The 12,433-nt window shown below is 41.0% G+C and overlaps 1 protein-coding gene across 5 annotated transcripts in view; it reads right to left on the reverse strand.

Annotated features, from left to right (window-relative positions):
- The window catches only part of arhgef4 (Rho guanine nucleotide exchange factor (GEF) 4), a 173,044-nt gene that overhangs the window by 6,042 nt on the left and 154,569 nt on the right, over positions 1-12,433 (reverse strand). For all 5 annotated transcript variants that reach the window (XM_051940014.1, XM_051940017.1, XM_051940016.1 and 2 more), the window contains 4 exons: positions 10,873-11,052; positions 10,272-10,504; positions 6,088-6,217; positions 5,832-5,963 (listed from right to left, as the gene is read on the reverse strand). In XM_051940014.1, the coding sequence (XP_051795974.1) occupies positions 5,832-5,963; positions 6,088-6,217; positions 10,272-10,504; positions 10,873-11,052 (675 nt within the window). The remainder of the gene's footprint in view (positions 1-5,831; positions 5,964-6,087; positions 6,218-10,271; positions 10,505-10,872; positions 11,053-12,433) is intronic.

Below are 12,433 nucleotides of genomic sequence, written 5' to 3' on the forward strand. Positions count from 1 at the left end.
CTTGAAGGGTGTTCCTTATGAAGAGTGGTCTGAGAAGGGAGAGGTCATAAATCACAGGCTGGGAATGTGCTGGACCAAGTCTGATCCAATTTACAACTTAGAGGACTGAAAAGATGTGCTGTTAATATCTTGGTGTCAGGCCCCACAGATCACTTTCAGAGGTCTTGCCTCATGGGTCAGAGATGTCTTAGTGGCATGCAAAGTACCAACAGCCAATTAGGAAGGTGGTGCTAATGTACTGGCTATTCAGTGGAGTGTACTAAGGAGCAGAGCAAACAGTGAAACGTTGTGTTGGTAGGGTAGTAGGAGTAGCAGCTTGTGGCTGCTTTACTTCCACGGGACCTGGATGGCTTGTCATACCTGGTGGAGCCATGAATTCTGCTCTCTATCAGAAAATCCTCCTGGAGAATATTCACCTCCAGTTTATGAACTAAAGGTCAAGCACAAATGGATTCTACTGTATGACATTGACCCAAAGGACACAAACACGTCCACCTCTGAATGGCTCAAAAAGAACAAAATGAAGGTTTTGCAGTGGTCAAGTCAAAGTCTGGACTTGAATCCAGTTGAGATGTCATGCCGAGACCTTTAAAGGGTAGTTCATGCTTGAAAACCATCTATCCATCCATCCATTCTCTATATACCGCTCCATCCTCACAAGGGTCGCGGAGGGCGCCGGAGCCCATCCCAGCTGACTCGGGCGAAGGTAGGGGACACCCCGGACAGGCCACCAGCCTGCCGCTGGGCCACATACACAGACAAACAATCACACTCGCATTCACACCTACTTGCAATTTAGAGTAGTCAATTAACGTCAGCATGTTTTTGGACTGTGGGAGGAAGCCAGAGTGCCCAGAGAAAACCCACGCATGCTCAGGAAGAACATGCAAACTCCATGCAGAAAGATCCTAGGCCCACCCCGGTATTCGAACTGGGGATCTTCTTGCTGCAAGGCAAAAGTGCTAACCACTACGCCGCTGAACAGCCCGAAAATCATCTAATTTGACCAAATTAAAACTATTCTGCAGAGAAGAGTGACCCAAAATTTCTCCATTGCAATGTAAAAGACTGAACACCAAGCTGAGCAGTCATGCACCTACCAAGCTGCTATATATACTGTCCAGGAGGATTTTCTGATAGAGAGCAGAATTCATGGCTCCATCAGATATGACAAGTCATCCAGGTCCAGTGGAAGCAAAGCAGCCCCAAACCATCACACCACCACCACCATGTTTCACTGTTTGTTCTGCTCCTTAATATACTCAATGGAATAGCCAATTCATTGGGGCCACCTTCAAATTGGCTGCTGTCACTGTGTCTTAACCCAAATGTTTGTCTTTTACTGTAATTCAACAAGTATCCATACTGTGAAAATGAGTGAGAAGTGCCAACAAAGGAAGACCTCGTGGTGCAAGCAGATGAGGGCCATTCGTGCTCCTTTTCCCTTGTAGAGAAGGAGACTGCATTGATAACCGCCTCAGTTAACAACGTCCAGTTCCATTCCCTCTCATGGACGACCACACCGACTTTTTCAGCAGCTGATTATTGTGTTCTTTGTATTCAGAGGTTCCACTTCCTGCCTTTGATTTTATTCAGACTCAAATGCAATCAGAGGCATTTATGAAGCGATGCTTCACGTTCTCAAATGAGGAAGTCAAATAAAAAGTTTTGTACTACATTCCTTTTGAGTGATTCTCAAACTGAAATAGGCTAGGTCGCCACTTTGGGCTTTTCTTGTTGCCTGGAACAGAGTCCTGCACTGGGTCGGGTACCTGCAAAAACAGCTGATTTGCGGGTGGTTTTTAAAAACTTTTTTTTTCTCGGGTTCGGATCTGGGTGGGAAAAATAGCTTGCGGGTCAGGTCGCGGGTTGTAGATTGACTCATGAGAATCAATGTACAATAATAATAAATAAAATAAAATAAAAACTTAAATTGGAAGCTGTTTGTAAAGCTGTGACGTGATCCATCTGCTGCGACTGCAGCTGGCACCGCGTCTCTTCTGCATCCATTTCCGGGTTACCAAAAAATCAAAAATGGCGGAGGACGTGAGAGTAAAGCTGCAGAGCGGAGAGTACAAATTAGCTGAAAATTCATCCTCGAGAGCTAAGTCTAAAGTTTGGGAGCATTTTGGTGTTGTCATAGATGAAGAAAATAATCAAGTCACTGGGTTTGCTGCCTGTAAAAAGTGCAGTAAAGTGTTGTCTTACGATAGCCGCAAAGTGGGAACTTCATCATTGAAGAAACACTCGGAGTCGAGCTGCTCTGGAAATGCCTCTGCCTGCAAAACCAATCGATCACTTCTTCACAAAAAAAGGTGAACTTAAAGCACCAAGAAAGCAAGATAAAGAGACTGTTACAAAACTAGCAGTAAAGTTTGTGTGCAGGGACATCAGATCTTTCCGAAACGGTGTGTGGGGACGGCTTCACAGAATTAGCACAGGGGACTAATCGACGTTGGTGTGCGCGCTGGCCGTGTCGATGCAACGCAGCTGTTACCAAGATCCAACAACTGTATCTCGCAGAGTGAGTAAATGTGCTGAAGACATTCGCCAAAGCATCATTCCTTGAGCTGAAAAGAACAGTTTAAGTGAGTTTAACGGAGCAGTCACTTTGGACATGTGGACTGATGACTATAGAAAAATAGGCTACATCTGTCACACACTACACTATATCAACAGCAACTGCGAGCTGGTGGAACGAGTGCTTTCTACGTCGGAGTGGGACAGTACGCTACGTAAAACGGCTGAAAACATCAAACCAGCAGTCATCCAAGCCCTGAGGAAGATACAACATTGAGGAGTTCTTCTCCAAACTTGTGTACGTTACAGACAGGGGTTCAAAACATAGTGCAGCCCTTCGCAACAGTCACAAGACTAAGCCTGTGCTGCACATGTGCTAAACACTGTAACTGTACACTACCATTGGGAAACCAGATTAGGGGATGTGTTTGGGAGGAGGTTTCTGCCACTTATCAATGGAGCAGAGTCCACTGGTGACCTACTTTAAGCACACAAGTCTCCAGAACGCAGCTGAAAAAAACACTGAAGGCATCAGTGGAAACGCGCTGGAATTCAGTCCATACTATGCTGGAGTCAATCAGCTGTCAGTATGAGGACGTTCGTTCCTTGCTGCTGGAAAGAGGGGAAGAGGGTCGTCTTAATGACTTGCCTGAAGAAACATTGCATGCAATGGTGATGTTTCTTGAGAAGTTCAAGGAGGCTACCAAGGCACTGGAGGCATCCAAAACTCCATCCCTTCACCTCACTGCTGTGTGGTTGACCGCCTGAAACGCCACCTGCAACCATCCTCCACTGATAACCAAACATTTTCCTCTCTGAAGGGAAAATGCCTCAAAATCCTGCTCGACAAGTACGAGGTCCACCTCCTGCATAAGCTGGCCATGTTTCTGCATCCAAAGCTGAAAAGTCTTAAACTTCTTGCAGATGAACATGAAGTGGCAACAGTGCACCACGAAGTGCGACGTCTTCTTAAAGGTGAAAATTAATTAATGTATTTTTCACAGTGTATTATGTGTGTATACTGGTAGCCTAATTTGTATATATTATGTATGTATCACTTTGGATTTTCATGTTTTTTTTCATTTGCCTTTGTTTTGTGCTTAGTATTATAAAGTTTGCATAGCCATAATATTGCTCCCTCTATTACAGCCACTTTAGACTGAAAAGACAAGCGTGGATCGCCTGAACACTGTGTCACTGCTTGTGTCCCACCACCGTGAGAAGAAATCACCGAGCAAGGATGGAGGCATTATCTGATGTCGAAGATTCTACTTCTAGTGATGATTCCAGCACCCCAGGATGAAGTGACCAAATACATTCAACTTCAAGACAAAGAAGGCGGATTATTCGACATTTCTCAACTGGTGGAAGGAGCATGCATCAGTCTTCCCGAAGATTTGGCACACATTGCTCGTTTCGATCTTGTCAATTCCAGCTTCAAGTGCAGCAAGTGAGCGAGACTTTTCCACAGCTGGATTTGTGATCCAAGAGCGCAGAAGCCAGTTGAAACCAGGGACAGTGGATGACATTCTTTTTCTGCATAGCAATTTAAAGAGACACTGAGTCGCAAGTTTGCTTCAAAGTGGCAAGGATGTTGACTGCAACACTGCATTAGTTTGTTGGCTGCAGTGCATCCTACTCTCACTCATGCCATGGTTGCCACTAAAAAAAAAAAGAGTATTTTTTACATTTGGTTTATCTTTTTTCTTGCACATGTGTTTTGATGTTTACAGTGGTGGATTAGTTACTTTCCTGCCAGAATGTTCACCTTTGGGTCTATATTTGTTTATTAATCCATGCTATTTTGCTCTCAGGCAATCTATTGGCCAGTCACTTTAGGTTCTAATATGTTGCAGTATAACAGTGGCTACAGAGATGTTACTGAGAATGTTAAGACTGTTAATTTGTTTTAATATTGAATATCTGGTCTGAAAATTCTCAAAGTGGAATATTTTTCAGGTGCCTACTAGTCACAGTTTTGTGGCATGAACCAGATCTACCTCAGTTTATGTACAGTATTTTATGTGTTGTGTCACTGTACTGGTTTACTTGCACTGATTTATTTTTGTATTAGCCAGCCTGGCTGTAATGACACAGAGACGTGCTTTTTGTTTACCTCTTTTGTTTTAATTTTTGAGCTGGACTTAAAATTTGACTTTTATTGTCCATAAGGGCAGTTAAAAAACAGTATTCTGTCAGTAGCCCATACTGCCTTAAATAAATTGATGTGATGCATTCATTCAGTTATGAATTTTTGTTTTTGTATATGATTGTTAAATAGATGGCTTTATAATTGAGCTAAAACGAATCTTTTCAGTTAGTTGAGCAAACTACAGAAAACTATCTTGGTCATTATTTACTCTCTGAGGATGCTTCCGCTATTTTGCGACAGTCATTGGCTCAGCTGTTGAAACGCGTTTCACCATCTAATAACACAATTTGTGATTGGACGAGAGCATCAAACGGTCTGCCACCGTCTAACAAGCGCCACTTCCAAAACAGTTAATAGCTATTTAGATATTTGAGAAATAAGTGGATAAAACGTACAACTATCACTTTGTAATGTTCCTGAAGTGTTCAAACATTACACAGTGTTTCCCTGATGCATTACTTTTCTCCTCGATGGATTCTAAAACATGTCACGGCTCGTAACTGCTGAACGCCGCTCAAGTCTGGACAGAAAGTAAGTCCTATTACACACGTAAAGTTCCCTCTAAGAGATTAAAAGTTTAAAAGCATTAAACGTAACAAACGAGTGGTTTTACAGTTGTATGGGAGAAGAACACGCAGGGTTGATGATTCATGACTGAAGTCAGGCTTTTATTGGAAGAGCTGCTTCATTCAGGTGCGTTGTTTACTCACTGGCACCTTAACTGTGGCGATATGCTGTTCAGTATTCAGACAATATGACCCAAAATGATTATTTTAAATACGGGTTACGGGTCGGGCTGCGGGTCGTGTTTCAACGGGTCGCGGTACTAATCGGGCTGATGCGCGGGTTTGTGGTTCGGTTGCGGGTTTGTACGTCCCCGGGTCGAGGCGGGGCGGATCTTGAAAATTGGACCCGTGCAGGACTCTGGCCTGGAATATTGACATGAAAATGAATGTAAATTTTATTAATCTATGTACAAGCACTTCATTTATTTTGTTATTATCTGGATCATGTCATCTCTTGGATTAGAAATCAGACCTTGTTGGTGGTTTGATCGGTCCACTGGAGTTCCTCAATTGCCGCATGCTGACTTAAAGTGTTCCTGCATGCTATTATTGGTATTGATCAATTTAGCGTATAGCTTAAAATGCCGAGGCACCTTTTTGCAGTACACCATCTGATGATCAAACAGGAAGAACATTCTCTGTTGACTCTTCGCCTGAGGCTGGGACAGTTTGGTCAACTCCCCCGAAAATATGAGGTCAGAGCTTCTGCTGAGGATATCCTCACCCTGCATGGATCAAAACACACACAAACACGCACAGAGTTGTTACTTGCTTCTGAGACTTACTACTGTTATATTAGGGAATATGAAGTGAGAGACGATTTCAAGACGAAGATGCTTCATGTCATACCTCCCAGTCCTCTATGGAGCTCTGCCATTGAGCAATCTTGTCGATGTTCTCGAGGCGTCGTTTCCTTTCATTGATCAGCCTCGCCACATTCTTCATAGCATTTAAGGCTGCCTCCACATCTTTGTAATCTCTAAAAATCAGAGAGTGACATGCATGTGAGATGTAAAGATGAACGTAGGACATTTGTGTATAGATATTTTTGTAGAAAAAAAAGTCCAAAACCAACACTGAATCTATCCTGCTGGCAAATAATTAAAGTATCAAACCCTCATGTCTTGTATTCCTTTATGCTACAGAATGTCATTGTTGACCCAAAGCTTTAAAAACACATCCCTGATTGGCTGACATGACAGTAAAGTACAAATTGTGATGATGTCATAGAGATCGTGACCTCCCTTCTTTTGCTTGATCCAGTCATTAAGTACATGGCATTTCTGTTGCCTTCTTTACAGACTAAACACTAACAAATCAGCCAGAGACCAAGAGAAGCATCTTAGAATGAAGTTCATAAAATCTAACAAGGCTCATCAGAAACAGATCCTGATATACACCCCCTGTCGAAAAGTTTTAGGGACACATTTCCTCATTTAAATAAAGTACGACCTGACCTAACAACTTTACAAGGAGGTGTATCTACCAATTTGGTACACAGTATGCAGGCACGATCAGCTGAACAAAAAAGTTCAGCCTGACAGCCACATTCCAAAACTCCAAACAGCGAAGTGCAGGCTATTTTGCATTGAATGTCAGATTTTGCCCCATTATTTCATTTTTTTCCTAGAGCAAACTCCTCCTAGGGGGAAACTCCAATTCACCCTCAAATTGGCCCAGTACATACCAGGAGGCCTTATGATGCCAAAGTTAATAAAAAATCTTTTTCCAAAGTCAAAAGGGCGTGTGCGTGGCGGCCTCTGGAATTTTGATCCTTCGCCATGAAATTTCAAATGCTGTGTAAATGCCCTGAACATGCTCCAAACTGCCTGAAACTTTACATGTATGATCAGAGTCCTGCCCTGATCACATCCATGTGATGAAATACACCCCCTGTCAAAAGTTGTAGGACAGGTTCTACCTTTATTTGAATGAGAAAGTGTCCTAAAACTTTTGACAGGGGGTGTACTTGGGGTGAAAACATCTCCCCAACAAATGCACCATTTCCTCCAGTTTCAGCTATAATCAAACAATAGATTTGTGAGGCATCTATAAAAACTTACTTATCTTCAGTATGAAGAGTAATACAGACAGGTTAGTAAACTATTGAGCAAATTTGTGACTATTTGTGATTTTTGTTATCTTATGAAATTCATGTGACCTACCTTCCTTTCATTGTGACCTTACTGTCCTGTGTTTCACTGCATGTTTTCCCTGTTTTGTGTTCTTTGTGTACTTTTTGTAATGTGCTTTTATTGTGACCTATTGTCTTATGTTTCACTGTTACGTTTTTTTCTTTTTTTACCTGCCAAGGTAAGATGTACATAGGTGTGGATGTAAATTATCATTGTTGCCATAATCCGGCATATTTACATCTATTGTTGTTTAAATAGATGTTCAGTAATGTGCACTGTCCCTATCAAATAAATAAATAAATCTATAAATGTGGAATTCATGTAAAGAGTAACAAAATATCGCATACTGCTATTTTAATGGCAGTTGACGTATAAAAATAGAATCTGAACCAACACAAATATGAACTAAAACACTTCATTCCTGAAGCACATTAGTTGTAGTTGGAAATAAATGATAATTAAACACAGCAAAGAGTTGAAATGAAGTGTTTAAAAAACTGCAGTAACTACAATATTCTATTAATAAAGTATGTGCCTTGTATTTTTAGGTATACTAATAAAATAAATTGAAATAAACAATATTTCAGATTTTAAATGTACACTACAGGACAAAACATCTGGAAGCACCTTTAGGTTTCTGTTCACAATGCCTTTCTTCAAAGCGAGTGCTACGTGCAGCATCTCTCTCTCTCTCTCTCTCTCTCTCTCTCTCTCTCTCTCTGTGCACACCTGAATGTAGTTGACACTCAGGTAGGGAGAGGAGGAGGGGATAAGAGGAACAGGGAGTGGAGAGACGGGGCGGCACGGCACAGACACCTGGTCAGGTAGGACGAAGTTTTCCTTCCTCCTTGACTTTTCTTTGTTTCCCCAAGCAGGTTTTTATCCCATGTGTGTTTAGGTGCTGGTTTTTGTTGTTAGTTTGGGCTGGACATTACTGGTAGTTCTGTTATTCGTTTTTTGTTTATTTCAGGTTTAGTTTCTATTTTTAGGTAGTTTAGGGGAAGACGCTGGGAGCGACGGCCCACTGCGTGGTTGGCCCAGCGTCTTCCCATTTTGTTCTTTTCGGCCGGGGTCTCCAGCCCTCTTTTGTTTCCTTTTGTTCTGTGTTTCTGTGATCACCTTGGGTTAAGCAAATAAAGCTTGTGGGTTTTAATTGCAATATTTCTGTGTGGCGTCCTTCATATGTTCCAGTCTCCTACCCCTATTGAGCCGTGTGCTTTCTTGTCAGTATGGGGGCTGTAACAGCAGTAGGAGCTCTGTGGATTGTGGGATGTATTTACTGCATGATCAGACTGTGTCCTCAATTTACCTTGAGGTATACACTAAAGTTACCAGACAATTGCTGAATAAATCTTCACAAAAGAAAAGATGGGCTTAGTTTTAAGGCTGAGAAGATTTTCAAGAGTTCCAGCTTCAGTAAAAAAAGTAAAAAACAAATCACAGTTTGCATGATTCACTTTAGCTCTTTGGCTTTGAGAGTTTGCACCCAAAAATCCCAATAAATCTCAACTGTGTCCATGTCTCTGACACCACAGAAACAGAAGAATAAAGAAACAAGAGTACAGATTTGTACATTGAGGAAAGAAAGTTACACTGAAGGAGAAATTGGGGAAACACCTAATGGTGTCCAAGAAATTAGTTCAGTACGCCCTGAAGAGACTAAAAGAAACTGGAAGTTATGATAGAAAAAGAGGTTTACTACAAAAGCAGAGGATAAACATATCATTGTCACCAGAAGGAGAGATCAGTGGAAAGCAGCACCACAAACAAGGAAGGAACCCAACATGACAAGGTCAAAACACAAAATCTCTGACAACTGTGAAAAGACATTTAAGAAAAGCTGGTCTGAAGGGTTGTGTATTTGCAAAAAAAAGACCCCAATACTTTGTCCAAAGAAGGAGAAAAAGAGATATGAGTGGGAAAATGCACACAACAATTGGACCTATGATGACTGGAAGCAAGTTCTCTGGACCAACAAAAGGAAGTTAGAACTATTTGTTTCAAAATGCAGAGTCTATATCCACAGGACAACTGGTGAACGTCTTAAAGTACCATGAGTAACAACCACATTAAAACATGGAGGCGGTAGGGTGATGGCATGGGGATGTTTTGCAGGTGATAGAGTAGGAGATTTGTTTGAAGTAAAGGGTATCATGAAGAAGGAACAGTATCACTCCATCCTCCAGCATCATGCAGCTCCATCTGGGCTAAGACTTGTAGGTCAAAAAGTTTCTTTTTCGGCAAGATAATGACACTAAGCATTCTTCCAAGTCCTATCCATGGAGGTCCCCACCTCACAACTTTCAGGATTCCTAAAGGATCTGCTGCTAACATCCTGCTGCCAGATACCGCAGCACACCTCCAGGGGTCTAGTGGAGTCCAAGCCTCAACGGGTCAGGGCTGTTTTAGCAGCAAAAGGGGGACCAACACAATATTAGGTAGGAGGTCATGATGTTATGCTTGAAAGTAAAAGTGCATTCTGATGAGTGACTCTATGTAATAATCATGTATATTTTGTTGCAAAGTATGCCAATGAAACTGATCTTTTTTTGTACAAATTTGACCTCGCTTCCCAATTTTTGGTCTGTAGTGTAGGTAAAAAGGTCACATTTTTGAAAAATTTGAATGAGAATGATTTAAATATACAAATTAATTTTTTTATGTTTTGTCGCAATTAACTTTGTGCTTTTTCTCACTTCATGGTAACAAAAACTAACAAAACAGCAACAACAAAAACACTGCTTAACTTGAAATCATGGATATTGATTGCATATGTTTATGTGGAATGAGAGCCAACCTATCTCTTGAGGAAATCATAAAAGCCACCAGAACATCCATGCACCAGAGGATCTCCTGAAAAGTCTCCCCTGTATGACTGCAGAAAGAGTTTGCACTCACCTGTGCTGTGGGTTGGTGTATTTGAGCAGCTCAGCCAGCTGCAGTGGGTATTTGCAGATCTTCTGAACCGGAGTGAGCAGGAAGCCATCCAAAGAAATGTCGATCATCTTCTGGAGCAGTCGGCAGGCCTCAAAGAAGAACACGTACTTGTTGACCTTCATCAGCTTGGAGAGCTGGACGCAGGCATTGGGGTGGTTGTTGCAATACTCTGAATAAATCTGGAAATCTGTTTGCTGTGCATTAAAAAACAACAGAAAGCGGTAGAGACAAGAGAACAGTTTGAGCAGATCATTTAACCTAGGGTAAACAAAAGACTCACAGGACTGAAGTACATTTTCCACAATCTACATAAATGGACTTTACAACCAGCTGGATTTAAAAAAAAAATGAAAAGGTGACTTAAAGAGACAGTGTGAAGTTTAAAAACTTAGAAAAATGATTTCTAAAGCAGAAGGGATGCTGACCAACTAGTGGGTGCCATTCCTTAAAAATCTCCTGGTTAAAACCATACCAAAATGTCTAAATACCTCTGGAAATCACAGGCTTCGTGCAATTTCTCAGGATTCAAGTTGTTTTGATTGACTTTTATGACTCAGCTTACATGTTCAAGGAAACAGCAGCCGATCTCGCTGAGGTGTGGCTGCTCCTTGTTAAACTTCTTCTCCAAGCCTTTCAGAAACTTTCTCTGGAATCGGTAGATATCTTCAATATTGCCAAAGATGGTACGAAGCTGCTCTTCGTTGAACATGTCAGTCCTTTTGCGGCATTGTTTGATGTAACCCTGAGGGATCATGACATGACAAGACATAAACAAATATGTCACACACAACGTATATACAATAACATACATATGGGGATTACATATTTATACTAAACATATGAGTAGAATGTCATTAGAGGTAATCACTAGTTTATCCCACTGAAAGTATGTACAAATACTCTGAGTCAGTTATCCAGAACATTTTTTTTCCTGTTTTTTAGTTCTGAAATATGTAGGTTTTGCGTTGATTTACATTCTCAGGTTTTTTTCTGAAAAAAAACACATTTTAATTATTGCAGTAATCCGTTATATGTGAAGTGCATAAAGAGGTAAAGCTCATCTCATTTCAGGTAGTCTCGTTCACACTTTAGTCTGTAGCTTCCATTATCTATTACTTTACACAGGTTCAAATGTCTATGTAAGAGAATATGTGCAACGGTATGTCCAAACAACGTAGTATCTGGAAAGTCCATTACTTTTTACATTGCCATAGAATGCATCATCTGAGAGACTGACTCTGCATTCTGAAGCAAGAACAACAACTTAACACAGGGGCTGTCTACAAAATCTCAGAGAATCTGTGTTTATGAGAGTGTGAAAGTGTTTTGATTTTAGTTTGAAACCTGAATGCAACATAGGCTCAACAAGAATTATTCCACAGGCCTGATTCAGATGTTTTCTGTTTATGCTGATTGCTAGAGAGGGTGTGATTGGAAACTACATAACATCACCCAGAGAAAAGCAAGATTCAAAGTGAGATATCTTTGTGCACCGGACATAACTGAGCTCCATTTAACATCAATATGAGACTAAGTTTAGCTCCAAAGAAGTAGCCTTCCTCTCGTCTCAGTCTGATCCCGTTTAACATGTTTTTTATTTTTTCTCACTGCCCTGAAATATATTTGTCTGAAATAATCAGCTCTTCAGCTAACAGTAAATTTCAAAGGAAGACCGGATGCCAAATTAACCTGCACAGGAGCAGAAACTGTCTCTCATCAAATTCCAGTCTCCAATGCGTGTCTTTCATCTGTTCTCAGAGCAGCCTTACTACTACTACAAAGGCGTTATTGGAGCAAAACAAATGAGTGCCTGTGACTGAAATCTGCAGTTGTAGAAAAAAGATATGTGTATCAGAAAATTTGAGGTCTTGCAGTTGCAAATTTGTCTATTTTTTTAAGTCCCATGAACACAACAGTTACATCTCCTCAAACTCTTCATCATCTGTAGACAAATCGTCTTCTATGAATCACAAGCTGAGAAAGTCATACATTCACATTTGTGCTGCAGTGAATACGCTGCAAAACAAATGCACACATTTGTATTAAAAATATAAAGTCAAGAAGAAAATTTGCACATTCATGCATTGGCAGTTGCACACCAGAAGAAATATTTAAATTCTTGG

The sequence above is a fragment of the Acanthochromis polyacanthus genome, chromosome 20 (genome assembly GCF_021347895.1).
Source record: "Acanthochromis polyacanthus isolate Apoly-LR-REF ecotype Palm Island chromosome 20, KAUST_Apoly_ChrSc, whole genome shotgun sequence".
NCBI classification, from domain to species: Eukaryota; Metazoa; Chordata; class Actinopteri; family Pomacentridae; genus Acanthochromis; species Acanthochromis polyacanthus.